The sequence below is a fragment of the Oncorhynchus mykiss genome, chromosome 1 (assembly GCF_013265735.2).
Source record: "Oncorhynchus mykiss isolate Arlee chromosome 1, USDA_OmykA_1.1, whole genome shotgun sequence".
Lineage (NCBI taxonomy): Eukaryota > Metazoa > Chordata > Actinopteri > Salmoniformes > Salmonidae > Oncorhynchus > Oncorhynchus mykiss.
This window is the reverse complement of record NC_048565.1, coordinates 42,269,618-42,284,773: the sequence shown is the minus strand read 5'-3', so window position 1 is coordinate 42,284,773 and position 15,156 is coordinate 42,269,618. Positions and strand designations below refer to the sequence as shown.

At 51.6% G+C, this 15,156-nt stretch overlaps 1 protein-coding gene across 2 annotated transcripts in view; it reads right to left on the bottom strand.

Annotated features, from left to right (window-relative positions):
- srgap1a (SLIT-ROBO Rho GTPase activating protein 1a) overlaps window positions 1–15,156 on the bottom strand; it is a 152,568-nt gene that overhangs the window by 7,676 nt on the left and 129,736 nt on the right. For both annotated transcript variants that reach the window (XM_036977675.1, XM_036977679.1), the window contains exons 19-20: window positions 10,198–10,378; window positions 8,257–8,400 (exon numbers count right to left, since the gene is read on the bottom strand). In XM_036977675.1, the coding sequence (XP_036833570.1) occupies window positions 8,257–8,400; window positions 10,198–10,378 (325 nt within the window). The remainder of the gene's footprint in view (window positions 1–8,256; window positions 8,401–10,197; window positions 10,379–15,156) is intronic.

Genomic DNA, 15,156 nt, shown 5'->3' with positions numbered 1-15,156 from the left:
AGAGAGGGGAGCGAGAGAGAGAGAGAGAGGGGAGCGAGAGAGAGAGAGGGGAGCGAGAGAGAGAGAGAGAGGGGAGCGAGAGAGAGAGAGGGGAGCGAGAGAGAGAGGGGAGCGAGAGAGAGAGAGGGAGCGAGAGAAAGAGGGGAGCGAGAGAGAGAGAGAGGGGAGCGAGAGAGAGAGAGAGGGGAGCGAGAGAGAGCGAGAGAGGGGAGCGAGAGAGCGAGAGAGAGGGGAGCGAGAGAGCGAGAGAGGGGAGCGAGAGAGCGAGAGAGGGGAGCGAGAGAGCGAGAGAGGGGAGCGAGAGAGCGAGAGAGAGAGGGGAGCGAGCGAGAGAGAGAGGGGAGCGAGCGAGAGAGGGGAGCGAGAGAGAGGGGAGCGAGCGAGAGAGAGAGGGGAGCGAGCGAGAGAGAGAGGGGAGCGAGCGAGAGAGAGAGGGGAGCGAGCGAGAGAGAGAGGGGAGCGAGCGAGAGAGAGGGGAGCGAGCGAGAGAGAGAGGGGAGCGAGCGAGAGAGAGAGGGGAGCGAGCGAGAGAGAGAGGAGCGAGCGAGAGAGAGGGGAGCGAGCGAGAGAGAGAGGGGAGCGAGCGAGAGAGAGAGGAGCGAGCGAGAGAGAGGGGAGCGAGCGAGAGAGGGGAGCGAGAGAGGGGAGCGAGAGAGGGGAGCGAGAGAGGGGAGCGAGAGAGCGAGAGAGGGGAGCGAGCGAGAGAGCGAGAGAGGGGAGCGAGAGAGGGGAGCGAGGGAGAGAGAGAGGGGAGCGAGGGAGAGAGAGAGGGGAGCGAGGGAGAGAGAGAGAGGGGAGCGAGCGAGAGAGAGAGGGGAGCGAGCGAGAGAGAGAGGGGAGCGAGCGAGAGAGAGAGGGGAGCGAGCGAGAGAGAGAGAGAGAGAGGAGCGAGCGAGAGAAAGAGAGAGAGGGGAGCGAGAGAGAGAGAGAGAGGGGAGCGAGAGAGAGAGAGAGGGGAGCGAGCGAGAGAGAGAGGGGAGCGAGCGAGAGAGAGAGAGGGGAGCGAGCGAGAGAGAGAGAGGGGAGCGAGCGAGAGAGAGAGAGGGGAGCGAGCGAGAGAGAGAGAGGGGAGCGAGCGAGAGAGAGAGAGGGGAGCGAGCGAGAGAGAGAGAGGGGAGCGAGCGAGAGAGAGAGAGGGGAGCGAGCGAGAGAGAGAGAGAGGGGAGCAAGAGAGAGAGAGAGGGGAGCAAGAGAGAGAGAGAGGGGAGCGAGAGAGAGAGAGGGGAGCGAGAGAGAGAGAGAGAGGGGAGCGAAAGAGAGAGAGAGAGAGAGGGGAGCGAGAGAGAGAGAGCGAGAGAGAGAGAGAGAGAGAGAGAGAGAGGGGAGCGAGAGAGGGAGAGAGAGAGAGGGGAGCGAGAGAGAGAGAGAGAGAGAGGGGAGCGAGAGAGAGAGAGAGGGGAGCGAGAGAGAGAGAGAGAGGGGAGCGAGAGAGACAGAGAGGGGAGCGAGAGAGAGAGAGAGAGAGGGGAACGAGAGAGAGAGAGAGGGGAGCGAGAGAGAGAGAGGGGAGCGAGAGAGAGAGAGAGAGAGCGAGAGAGAGAGAGAGAGAGAGGGGAGCGAGCGAGAGAGAGAGAGGGGAGCGAGCGAGAGAGAGAGAGGGGAGCGAGCGAGAGAGAGAGGGGAGCGAGCGAGAGAGAGAGAGGGGAGCGAGAGAGAGAGAGAGGGGAGCAAGAGAGAGAGAGAGAGGGGAGCAAGAGAGAGAGAGAGGGGAGCGAGCGAGAGAGAGGGGAGCGAGAGAGAGAGAGGGGAGCGAGAGAGAGAGAGGGGAGCGAGAGAGAGAGAGGGGAGCGAGAGGGGAGCGAGCGAGAGAGAGGGGGAGCGAGCGAGAGAGAGAGAGGGGAGCGAGCGAGAGAGAGAGAGAGGAGCGAGCGAGAGAGAGAGAGAGGAGCGAGCGAGAGAGAGAGAGAGGGGAGCGAGAGAGAGAGAGAGAGGGGAGCGAGAGAGAGAGAGAGAGGGGAGCGAGAGAGAGAGAGAGGGGAGCGAGAGAGAGAGAGAGAGGGGAGCGAGCGAGAGAGAGAGAGGGGAGCGAGCGAGAGAGAGAGAGGGGAGCGAGCGAGAGAGGAGCGAGCGAGAGAGAGAGAGAGAGGGGAGCGAGAGAGAGAGAGAGAGGGGAGAGAGAGAGAGAGAGAGAGGGGAGCGAGCGAGAGAGAGAGAGGGGAGCGAGCGAGAGAGAGAGAGGGGAGCAAGAGAGAGAGAGAGAGGGGAGCAAGAGAGAGAGAGAGAGGGGAGCAAGAGAGAGAGAGAGGGGAGCGAGCGAGAGAGAGGGGAGCGAGAGAGAGAGAGGGGAGCGAGAGAGAGAGAGAGAGGGGAGCAAGAGAGAGAGAGAGGGGAGCAAGAGAGAGAGAGAGGGGAGCAAGAGAGAGAGAGGGGAGCGAGAGAGAGAGAGGGGAGCGAGAGAGAGAGAGGGGAGCGAGAGAGAGAGAGAGAGGGGGGAGCGAAAGAGAGAGAGAGAGAGAGAGGGGAGCGAGAGAGAGAGAGGGCGAGAGAGAGAGAGAGAGGGGAGCGAGAGAGAGAGAGCGAGAGAGAGAGAGAGGGGAGCGAGAGAGAGAGAGAGAGAGAGGGGAGCGAGAGAGAGAGAGAGAGAGAGGGGAGCGAGAGAGAGAGAGAGAGAGGGGAGAGAGAGAGAGAGAGAGGGGAGAGAGAGAGAGAGAGGGGAGCGAGAGAGAGAGAGAGAGAGGGGAGCGAGAGAGACAGAGAGGGGAGCGAGAGAGAGAGAGAGAGAGAGAGGGGAACGAGAGAGAGAGAGAGAGAGGGGAGCGAGAGAGAGAGAGAGAGAGGGGAGCGAGAGAGAGAGAGAGAGGGGAGCGAGAGAGAGAGAGAGAGGGGAGCGAGAGAGAGAGAGGAGAGCGAGAGAGAGAGAGAGAGGAGCGAGAGAGAGGGGAGCGAGAGAGAGGGGAGCGAGAGAGAGAGGGGAGCGAGAGAGAGAGGGGAGCGAGAGAGAGAGAGGGGAGCGAGAGAGAGAGAGGGGAGCGAGCGAGAGAGAGAGAGGGGAGCGAGAGAGAGAGAGGGGAGCGAGAGAGAGAGAGGGGAGCGAGCGAGAGAGAGAGAGGGGAGCGAGCGAGAGAGAGAGAGAGGGGAGCAAGAGAGAGAGAGAGGGGAGCGAGAGAGAGAGAGAGGGAGAGAGAGAGAACGAGAGAGAGAGAGATAATTATTAATGTTTACTGTAGACTGTTACCATTTTATTGTTATTATTTTTGTATTTAATTTTGTATTATTATTTACTACCATTTTATATTATTATTTGCTATCATTTATAATTTTGTTACAATGTATATTGTATACATTGTTGCTTTGGCAATATTGACACAATGTTTTTCATGCCAATAAAGCAGCTTGAATTTGAGAGAGAGAGAGAGGGGAGCGAGAGAGAGAGAGAGAGGGGAGCGAGAGAGAGAGAGGGGAGCGAGAGAGAGAGAGAGAGAGAGGGGAGAGAGAGAGAGAGGGGAGAGAGAGAGAGAGAGAGAGGGGAGCGAGAGAGAGAGAGAGAGGGGAGCGAGAGAGAGAGAGAGAGAGAGGGGAGCGAGAGAGAGAGAGAGAGAGAGAGAGAGAGAGGGGAGCGAGAGAGAGAGAGAGAGGGGAGCGAGAGAGAGAGAGAGAGGGGAGCGAGAGAGAGAGAGAGGGGAGCAAGAGAGAGAGAGAGGGGAGCGAGAGAGAGAGAGAGGGGAGCGAGAGAGAGAGAGAGAGAGGGGAGCGAGAGAGAGAGAGAGAGGAGCGAGAGAGAGAGAGAGAGGGGAGCGAGAGAGAGAGAGAGAGAGGGGAACGAGAGAGAGAGAGAGAGGGGAGCGAGAGAGAGAGAGAGAGGGGAGCGAGAGAGAGAGAGAGAGAGGGGAGCGAGAGAGAGAGAGAGAGGGGAGCGAGAGAGAGAGAGAGAGAGGGGAGCGAGAGAGAGAGGGGAGCGAGAGAGAGAGGGGAGCGAGAGAGAGAGAGAGAGGGGAGCGAGAGAGAGAGAGAGGGGAGCGAGAGAGAGAGGGGAGCGCGAGAGAGAGAGGAGAGCGAGAGAGAGAGAGGAGAGAGAGAGGAGCGAGAGAGAGGGGAGCGAGAGAGAGGGGAGCGAGAGAGAGAGGGGAGCGAGAGAGAGAGGGGAGCGAGAGAGAGAGGGGAGCGAGAGAGAGAGGGGAGCGAGAGAGAGAGAGAGAGGGGAGCGAGAGAGAGAGAGAGAGGGGAGCGAGCGAGAGAGAGAGAGGGGAGCGAGCGAGAGAGAGAGAGAGGGGAGCAAGAGAGAGAGAGAGGGGAGCGAGAGAGAGAGAGGGGAGCGAGAGAGAGAGAGGGGAGCGAGCGAGAGAGAGAGAGGGGAGCGAGAGAGAGAGAGGGGAGCGAGAGAGAGAGAGGGGAGCGAGCGAGAGAGAGAGAGGGGAGCGAGCGAGAGAGAGAGAGAGGGGAGCAAGAGAGAGAGAGAGGAGAGCGAGAGAGAGAGAGAGAGAGGGGAGCGAGAGAGAGAGAGGGGAGCGAGAGAGAGAGAGAGAGGGGAGCGAGCGAGAGAGAGAGAGAGGGGAGCAAGAGAGAGAGAGAGGGGAGCGAGAGAGAGAGAGGGGAGCGAGAGAGAGAGAGAGAGAGGGGAGCGAGAGAGAGAGAGAGGGGAGCGAGAGAGAGCGAGAGAGAGAGAGGGGAGCGAGAGAGAGAGAGAGGGGAGCGAGAGAGAGAGAGAGGGGAGCGAGAGAGAGAGAGAGAGAGGGGAGCGAGAGAGAGAGAGGGGAGCGAGAGAGAGAGAGGGGAGCGAGAGAGAGAGAGAGAGAGGGGAGCGAGAGAGAGAGAGAGAGAGGGGAGCGAGAGAGAGAGAGAGAGAGGGGAGCGAGAGAGAGAGAGAGAGGGGAGCGAGAGAGAGAGAGAGGGGAGCGAGAGAGAGAGGGGAGCGAGAGAGAGAGGGGAGCGAGAGAGAGAGGGGAGCGAGAGAGAGAGGGGAGCGAGAGAGAGAGAGAGAGGAGCGAGAGAGAGAGAGAGAGGAGCGAGAGAGAGAGAGAGGAGCGAGAGAGAGAGAGAGAGGAGCGAGAGAGAGGGGAGCGAGAGAGAGGGGAGCGAGAGAGAGGGGAGCGAGAGAGAGGGGAGCGAGAGAGAGAGGGGAGCGAGAGAGAGAGGGGAGCGAGAGAGAGAGGGGAGCGAGAGAGAGAGGGGAGCGAGAGAGAGAGGGGAGCGAGAGAGAGAGGGGAGCGAGAGAGAGAGAGAGAGAGAGAGAGGGGAGCGAGAGAGAGAGAGGGGAGCGAGAGAGAGAGAGGGGAGCGAGAGAGAGAGAGAGAGAGGGGAGCGAGAGAGAGAGAGAGAGAGGGGAGCGAGAGAGAGAGAGAGAGAGGGGAGCGAGAGAGAGAGAGAGAGAGGGGAGCGAGAGAGAGAGAGAGAGGGGAGCGAGAGAGAGAGAGAGGGGAGCGAGAGAGAGAGAGAGGGGAGCGAGAGAGAGAGGGGAGCGAGAGAGAGAGGGGAGCGAGAGAGAGAGGGGAGCGAGAGAGAGAGAGGAGCGAGAGAGAGAGAGAGAGGAGCGAGAGAGAGAGAGAGGAGCGAGAGAGAGAGAGAGAGGAGCGAGAGAGAGGGGAGCGAGAGAGAGAGAGAGAGGGGAGCGAGAGAGAGAGGGGAGCGAGAGAGAGAGGGGAGCGAGAGAGAGAGGGGAGCGAGAGAGAGAGGGGAGCGAGAGAGAGAGGGGAGCGAGAGAGAGAGGGGAGCGAGAGAGAGAGGGGAGCGAGAGAGAGAGAGGAGCGAGAGAGAGAGAGGAGCGAGAGAGAGAGAGAGAGGAGCGAGAGAGAGGGGAGCGAGAGAGAGGGGAGCGAGAGAGAGAGAGAGAGGGGAGCGAGAGAGAGAGAGAGAGGGGAGCGAGAGAGAGAGAGAGAGGGGAGCGAGAGAGAGGGGAGCGAGAGAGGGGAGCGAGAGAGAGAGGAGCGAGAGAGAGAGGAGCGAGAGAGAGAGGAGCGAGAGAGAGGGGAGCGAGAGAGAGAGGAGCGAGAGAGAGAGAGGGGAGCGAGAGAGAGAGAGGGGAGCGAGAGAGAGAGAGGGGAGCGAGAGAGAGAGAGGGGAGCGAGAGAGAGAGAGGGGAGCGAGAGAGAGAGAGAGGGGAGCGAGAGAGAGAGAGAGGGGAGCGAGAGAGAGAGAGAGAGGGGAGCGAGAGAGCGAGAGAGGGGAGCCAGATAGAGAGAGAGAGGGGAGCCAGAGAGAGAGAGAGGGGAGCCAGAGAGAGAGAGAGGGGAGCGAGAGAGAGAGAGAGGGGAGCGAGAGAGACGTGAGTGAGAGAGAGAGAGAGAGAGGGGATCGAGAGAGAGGGGAGCGAGAGAGAGAGAGAGGGGAGAGAGAGAGTAGCGAGAGGAGCGAGAGAGGAGCGAGAGGATAGAGAGAGTAGCGAGAGGATAGAGAGAGGCGAGAGGAGAGCGAGAGAAGAGAGAGAGAGGGGAGCGAGAGAGGGGAGCGAGAGAGGGGAGCGAGAGAGGGGAGCGAGAGAGGGGAGCGAGAGAGGGGAGCGAGAGAGGGGAGCGAGAGAGAGTAGCGAGAGGAGAGAGAGAGAGAGAGAGTAGCAGCGAGAGGAGAGAGAGAGTAGCAGCGAGAGGAGAGAGAGAGTAGCAGCGAGAGGAGAGAGAGAGTAGCAGCGAGAGGAGAGAGAGTAGCAGCGAGAGGAGAGAGAGAGAGAAGCGAGAGAGAGAGTAGCGAGAGAGAGTAGCGAGAGAGAGTAGCGAGAGAGAGTAGCGAGAGAGAGGAGCGAGAGAGTAGTGAGAGAGAGTAGCGAGAGAGAGGAGAGAGAGAGTAGCGAGAGGAGAGAGAGTAGCGAGAGGATAGAGAGAGTAGCGAGAGGATAGAGAGTAGCGAGAGGAGAGAGAGAGGAGCGAGAGGAGAGAGAGAGGAGCGAGAGGAGAGAGAGAGGAGCGAGAGGAGAGAGAGAAGAGAGAGAGAGAGAGAGAGAGAGAGAGAGGAGCGAGAGAGGAGCGAGAGAAGAGAGAGAGAGAGGAGCGAGAGAAGAGAGAGAGAGAAAGAGGAAATGGAGGGCTGCCAGGAGCGAGGGAGGGGATAACAACTTGGACACGGCAAGGGAATTGGGAGTGGAGCGGGGGTGTGGGGAGGGGAGAGACAGGAAATGACTATGGAACATGATTGGAGAAGGTGACTGAGGCTCTGAATCTGCAGAATGGAACACATAGCTAGGATACTACAAAACACAGTATGATTCATCAACATTCTCTCCAGCAGAGAGACAAGTGAGCAAGCCCTTTAATAAAACAGTATCTTAACTTGCATTTGGGCCGATGCCAGTGGTATATTCTCCAAGGTCGCCTACACCGCCACACAAACTAGAATGCAGCAATGAATGGAAGATAAAAATAGGAAATACTAGCGCTCTCCCAGAAGCCAACATAGTCCCTGCCAAAAGGATACACCAGGAGAGTGAGTGTGTCCAAGCCCTGGACTGGTCTGAGAATGACCAAGCACCACCATTAAAAAAAAAACGTCTAATGTATTTACAACATACTCCCTAAAGCCGACTCATTTGAAAACTGAAATGACCCACTGACTGGGACAACTCATTAACGAGAACTCTATTGGCCATTACGCTGAGAGAGTAGGTGGGAGTGGGACAGGACAGGGAAACAGGGCCCGTAATTCAAACATTCTCTTAGAGGAGTAGGAGTGCTGATCTAGAATCAGGTCCCGCTGTCCACATAATAATCTTTCTAAAAAAGGCAAGCTCTACTTTCCTAGACTGTTTGTGAATACGGGCCCAGGTTTCGAAGTGTGGAAGCATCTGGTCATTCTGACGCAATGACTTACTCCAATAACCCCTCAGTCGTAACCAGATGTAAAGCCAGGAATGCACAACCTCTTTTCCTTCATTGGAACTCATAGATTCATTTTTTACATTTCATGTGCCACTTTTGCCTTTTAAACTCTAGTTGCCCACAGGCAGTACAGTGGAGTCAGAAGAGGGTGTGGTGGTGCTGGTGGTAGTCCGAGCCAGAGCCCTGGCAGACAGACCGTCCCCATCAGTCAGGCAGTTATTGGCTTGGCCATATAACATTAGCTAAATGCTTGAGAGGATACCACAGTGAGATGTCAAGGTGTGCTGGGGGGGGGGGGGGGGGGGGGGGTCACACAAGGGTTGCCATCCTCGGTAGGCTAGTGTGTGTGTGTGTGGCAGGTGGGCAAGCAGCATAAAACGTTTTAAAATATTTTGCAACAGAAAACAGAAATGCACGTCCAAGTAGCCCCCCCCCCATGTTTAATTCCGTCTTCTTCCGTTTAATAAATACACCCTCACTACATGAGGTAGAGGTCAGATGTGGTCGAACTCGCCTGCCAATGTAGGCGTCAGGGATCTTGGTGTCTGTAGGGGAGCCCATGTCTTTGCCTGAACACATGTCTTTGTCCTCAGCTCCATGACCGCTGCTGGCCTCACTGTCAGCCTTCTGACTTAGTGTGTCTGAGAAATTATCGTCCCTGTAACACACACACACAAAAAATTATTTGTTTCCCTTTTTTTGTTTATGCAAAAAAAGCTTAGAAGTGGAAAGCTTTTGACCACAGTGCATTCAGTTAATAATAATACTAAAACCCATTTGGCAGACACTTTCATCCAAAGCGACTTAACCCTGGCGTTACAAGTGCCACGCTCTATCCAACTGAGCTACAAAGGAGCTCAGTCAATCATACCTAACTAGCCTCTCCTCCAGGTTCATGTTGACTCATAGGCCTGCATCTATTAGCATGCCATTAGTCATGGTGTGTCCAGGACTGCCAGGCAGCTTGACCAGTGCCAGCTGTCTGGTTTATCTCAGTGGGCTGCCTGTGTGACTGAGCGGAGCTGAGCGCTAGCTGCAGACACTGCAATTGGTGCCCGTTCCTGTCAGGTGGCAGCAATCAGACCTGCTTACTAGCCACTGAGTCTGGTGGAGGGGTGACTAATGGACTGGCTGATAAACCACGCACGCTGCAGTGCACGTATCACAAGAAGGATGACCGTGGCCCAGCCATCTGATACGCAAAGCTATATCTTACTGTATTTCAACCAAGTGCTCAGACAGTACACACCATGCTGTGAATTTGCTCAGTCGTGCCTTAGAGTTCCCCAGGCCCCACAGCGCAGCTCTGAAAGAGGATACCCTGGCTGCTAAACAGAGACAGAGAAAGGGCGAGATATCTCCCAGACATCACTTTATTCTGGGCCCTTTGATGGGGCCGTGTGTCTCGGAGCCCTCTAGTACATTATGCTATGTTACGGGACACATGGCAGTAAGTTCTCTGGGCCGTTCCATTAACTAAGAAAACAGCCATCAGAGGGACAGCTGGAAAAGGACCCGCAGCACTGAGGGAGGAGGGGCCTTCTGACCATCTTGCCCTCTTAATGAGGATTTAGATCCATCCCATTAGGCAGCAACTGTTGCTGGGGAGGAGGGATGGTTCCCGGGGCAGAGGGATGGTTCCCGGGGCAGAGGGACGGTTCCCAGGGGAGGAGAGGTGCTCCAGGGGAGGAGAGGTGCTCCAGGGGAGGAGAGGTGCTCCAGGGGGGGGAGAGGTGCTCCAGGGGGGGATGAGGATGACAGATGGGGTAGTTAAGGACCCCTAGAGGACACCCGGGAAAGACGGACGGAGGCCTGCAGCCCAGGGCCCTGCTTTACACAGCCCCAGAGCCTTGGCCAAGGCCCCTCAAAGTCAGTGTCAGGGAGGACTTGACCACCAAGACGGGGACAGTGCAGTGATTAATCCAGAGAGAGAACATTAAATATGGACGGGTGACGGCACTTTCACTATGAAAAAGGACCCTAAATGGGATTAAGGGAGGTTGGGTTTCCTCTGTTTTAAGAGTAAAAATACAATACAAAATGCAGTACAACGTGATTGATTTATTAACTGATTGGTCAGTTATGCAGGAGGGCGGTTATACTGCTGTACTGAGGAGTCCTCCTCAAGAATGTAGACACATTTACTGCATGCAAGAGTCGCTAATCGACAGTCTAACGTATTGGTAAGGGAATAGGAGTCTAGACTTCAAGGATGGTGACATATCGTAATGTTGTGCAACTACAAATCCTGCCCCACTAACAATTCCTGTGCAAAACTGCTTGTCTGGATTGTACCGTCTTTGGAAAAATAATAGATTTAATTCAACATATTGTCATGTCACCAGATTGATGGATAATACCAGTCCATTGATGTCTGAAATGGAATAAGAACATGAGCGTAACATACTGTATGTGATAGTAGCTCTAGAAGCTGTGCGTTTGGCTGCATACTCACATGTCCTGCACCACAATGTACTGGTGAGGCACCAGGCCATCGATGCCGTTGTGCCGGCCCTCCCACCAGTCGTCCGATGCCCGCTGGTACAGCAGCAGGGAGGCGCCCTTCTTGAAGGACAGCTCGCGGGCCGAGCGTCCCACGTAGTCAAATTTGGCGATCGCTTCGATGGGCTCACTTTCTGCAGGAGACGAGGAGGAGCAGCACACGATCAGGGGTGTCAAACTAACGGCTGATAAAGTACCAGGAAACTTTGTCATCACGGAGATTGTCGATCACTCTGGCAATACACTGTCACTTGTTAAATCCACTTCAAATCAGTGTTAATGAAGGGGAGGAGACAGGTTAAAGAATAATTTTTAAGCCTTGAGACATGGGTGACAAAATACTTCAGTGCCTTTGAATGGGATATGGTAGTATTTTTGTATTTATTTATTTAACCTTTATTTAACTAAGCAAGTCAGTTAAGAACTAATTCTTATTTACAATGACGGCCTACCCCGGCCAAACCCGGACGACGCTGGGCCAATTGTGCACTGCCCTATGGGATTCCCAATCACGGCCGGATGTGATACAGCCTGGATTCAAACCAGGGCCTGTAGTGACGCCTCTTGCACTGAGATGCAGTGCCTCAGACCTCTGCGCATGCGAGCTCAGTCAGGACAAGAGTGCTGCTTGAGACTGAAATCCCTGGGCATGTGCCCGACTTCGAATACCAAAGACAAGATGCAGAGATGACAAGACATTCATCAGGGCATCTCCCTACTAGACAAAGACAGACAGCGCAGCGTTTTGAGTGTGTCAAGAACTGCAATGCTGCTGGGTTTTTCACGCTCAACAGCTTTATGTGTGTATGTCAGGAAAGGTCCACCACCCGAAGCACATCCAGCCAATCTTGACACAACTGTGGGAAGCATTGGAGTCAACATGGGCCAGAATCCCTGTAGAATGCTTTTCACCCCTTTCAGAGTCCACGCTCTGACGAATTGAGGCTGTTCTGAGGGCAAAAGGGATATGTTTTGTACAGTGTATGTGTTTGTACAGTGTATGTCAGTATTATGTAGTCTGTATGTCACAGTTATGTATGTCTGAATTATGTCACAAATTGGTATGGTATTGTTGATCTATGATTGAAGGTAGCAGTCAGCCTATTTTAGTCAGTGTCAATTTTTATTTTTTATTTTATTTCACCTTTATTTAACCAGGTAGGCTAGTTGAGAACAAGTTCTCATTTGCAACTGCGACCTGGCCAAGATAAAGCATAGCAGTATGAGCAGACAACACAGAGTTACACATGGAGTAAACAATTAACAAGTCAATAACACAGTAGAAAACAAAGGGGGAGTCTATATACAATGTGTGCAAAAGGCATGAGGTAGGCGAATAATTACAATTTTGCAGATTAACACTGGAGTGATAAATGATCAGATGGTCATGTACAGGTAGAGATATTGGTGTGCAAAAGAGCAGAAAAGTAAATAAATAAAAACAGTATGGGGATGAGGTAGGTGAAAATGGGTGGGCTATTTACCAATAGACTATGTACAGCTGCAGCGATCGGTTAGCTGCTCAGATAGCTGATGTTTGAAGTTGGTGAGGGAGATAAAAGTCTCCAACTTCAGCGATTTTTGCAATTCGTTCCAGTCACAGGCAGCAGAGTACTGGAACGAAAGGCGGCCAAATGAGGTGTTGGCTTTAGGGATGATCAGTGAGATACACCTGCTGGAGCGCGTGACCAGTGAGCTGAGATAAGGCGGAGCTTTACCTGGCATGGACTTGTAGATGACCTGGAGCCAGTGGGTCTGGCGACGAATATGTAGCGAGGGCCAGCCGACTAGAGCATACAAGTCGCAGTGGTGGGTGGTATAAGGTGCTTTAGTGACAAAACGGATGGCACTGTGATAGACTGCATCCAGTTTGCTGAGTAGAGTGTTGGAAGCCATTTTGTAGATGACATCGCCGAAGTCGAGGATCGGTAGGATAGTCAGTAATAACAACCGAGCTAAACACAGAGGAGCCAGGACAACAGGCCCTAAAGGCCCTGAACAGGGATATTTATAGTGCAGGGACATCTACTCTACTCAGTACTGAGGTTAAACTACTACACACCAGAGAGTATGTATCCAAACTACAAGCTATCACACATATCTATGGAGATTTGGCATGGGATGTCCAAGATGTCAATTTTAAGGTCAACAATAGAAACACTGTCATCAAATAAAATGCAGAACGAGCTCTATTTGTGGCGGCATTCTCTGGTACATTCGGTGTAGATTCCATCCGAAATACACAGCTAAATGATTGAATACTTTAACGACTTTACCTCACAGATTGGTAAAATCAGCTGTGACATTGACTAGCGGTAAAATGTATCTATAATCTATAATCAATAGCCTAACTATTAAATGTGCCTGGCTTTATAAATCCTCCTTATATGGTGACTCGTTTCAGGAAACTAGGAGGATGTCAAGCATCACTACTACACAGAAGAGCCATTTGAACGTAAACTTTTTTTTAAATTTTAATCAAAATGCATTTTTTGGCAGAAATGCCTTCTGGAACATGTGAACTTTCATGTGCCTTAATAACAAACGTATGTGCCATCTGTAAATATGAATAAAATTGTTCAATTGCGAGCCTAGGTGTTTTAGCCACAGAAAAAGGGAGCAACCTTCCCGCTAGCCATGATTGGCTGAGATAATGAGTGGGCTGGACATGCCGAGAGATGAGTTTAGATTGGTCTGCCATGTAGCACGCTTCTGTCTATTTGAGCTAGTCAGTATATGTAGGTAATCCTGTCTAATGCAGTTAAAAAAATATATTGCGTAGTAGAACTACATAAGTGTTGCTCTCTACTTTCTGGTGGACCGAGTTTTGAAATCAGTGGAATTAGAATATACTAGCTAAAGAGATGGAGAAAACACCTGTCTCCATATTAAATCTTCAAAATAAGGGCAACCACGGCATACATGACAGAGGTCCATCCATGCTAGCTACATTTTCAGTTATTACACGTTTCTAATTTTCTCAGAAAGTCGTTTTAATTTCAAGTTAAAGTGTACTGTTAGCTAGCTAACGTTACGTGTATGATCTGTGTAGTAATATTATTCGTATTTCAGAACCATTTGCTTTGTTAGTTATAGCCTAATGTTAGCTAGGTAACATTAAACCAGGTTGGTTAGCTACCTGAAAATTCATGCAGGGTAGTAACGTCATGAGTTGGGATTATGGTTAATTGTTTAGCTAGCTAGCTACATGTCTTAACAAAAGACTCCAATATGCAAGTATCCATTTCAATAGAATGTTCACTGCGACAGCTGTTGATAGACCTAACTGGTAAATTCGCTCTGGCGTAGAATTACTGACGAATTTACAAACGCTCAACACCCGTTGAATACAGCCGGTGTCAGTAAGCTTTGGCAAAAAAATAAATAATAATTGTTGCCAGGAGCACAGTTGCAGTCACCAACGCTCTAGATAACATAGAAACAGCCTAACCAGCTCGGCTAGGGCAAGTAAAATGGTCAGAGTGAGATGTTCTCTCATTTGTGTCTGGAAGTAGCTAGCAAGCTAGCCAATTAGCTTGGGTGATTGACTACTGTTGTTAGAACCGAACACTCGGATCAACCCTTAAAGAGATGGGTGGGGCTAAAGCTTAAGAGGGTGTGAACGATGCCGAATGAGTGTAGACACAGAGCTCTTCACTAGATACCAAAACATTCAAAGGCCATTTTCTCAAAAGTGAGGATACAAGTTGATCAACTTTCAAAGCAGAATTACTTTCCCATTACTCCTCAACTGTAGTGTATGCCATACCATTTTCTACCTCAGTCTCTACTTTTATCCAATGTAAAAAAAAAAAAAAAACATTACAAATTTTGCTACATAAGACCGAATCAAGCCGGTCGGCTTGTGGACCAAAGTGCAGCGTGGTCATGATTCTTTATTAAATCCGAACGCCAAACAAAACAACAAAGAACAACATCACGTTCCGTAGGCTACGCAGAGCTAACTAAAAACAACATCCCACAACCTAAAGTGGCAAAACAGGCTGCCTAAGTATGATTCCCAATCAGAGACAACGATAGACAGCTGTCCCTGATTGAGAACCATACCCGGCCAAAACATAGAAATAAAGAACATAGAATACCCACCCAAATCACACCCTTACCAAAACAAATAGAGACATAAAAAGGCTCTCTAAGGTCAGGGCGTGACGCATCCTGCTTCTGTTGCCTAAATACACGTGTTTGTTTAATATTCCGAAAGCACCAAGCCTCACACAACCACAACATGTAGGATAAACCATTAAAAAAATTAGGCTGTTTTTTAATCTTTGCTATGCTGTAATGAAGGCGTCACACTTGTTTTTCTTCGTTTGAACAACCTCTCTGGTATTACTTATAATTGATTTAGTGTTGTTTACACTGTTCCAAATTGTGAGGAACTACTATTACATTGTGAGGAACTACTATTACATTTATAATAATAATAAATTATTAATCTCCTTATTGTTATTATTACTATAATGACCATCATTATAATAATAAGTAACGTCATCATCATTAGTAGGCTTAGTATAAAGCAGCCTTGTGTAACCACCGTCGAGCTGTAGGCTTAAGAGCGCATCCTGTTTAATCTTACTTAGGCCTATGTTGTGATACTACTGTATCAATCATTCATTTATTCATTGATGCATTCATGTCATCACACAGAATACGAGTCACTCCTAATTTAAAAAACAAACGAGCATTTTAGTTGTAAAATAAAATAAAGCGGCCCTTGAATAATTAGCGTAATAAATCGTTCCATTTCAGCAATTGTATTCACCAATGCAATGCAGCAGTTTTTAGTGTTTGCTGTAAGAAAGGCGTTACAAAAAATACACACAAAAAAACCAACCGTACAGACTATCTGGTACGCTTATTTATTTTGGGTTGTTTACATTGTTCCAAACAG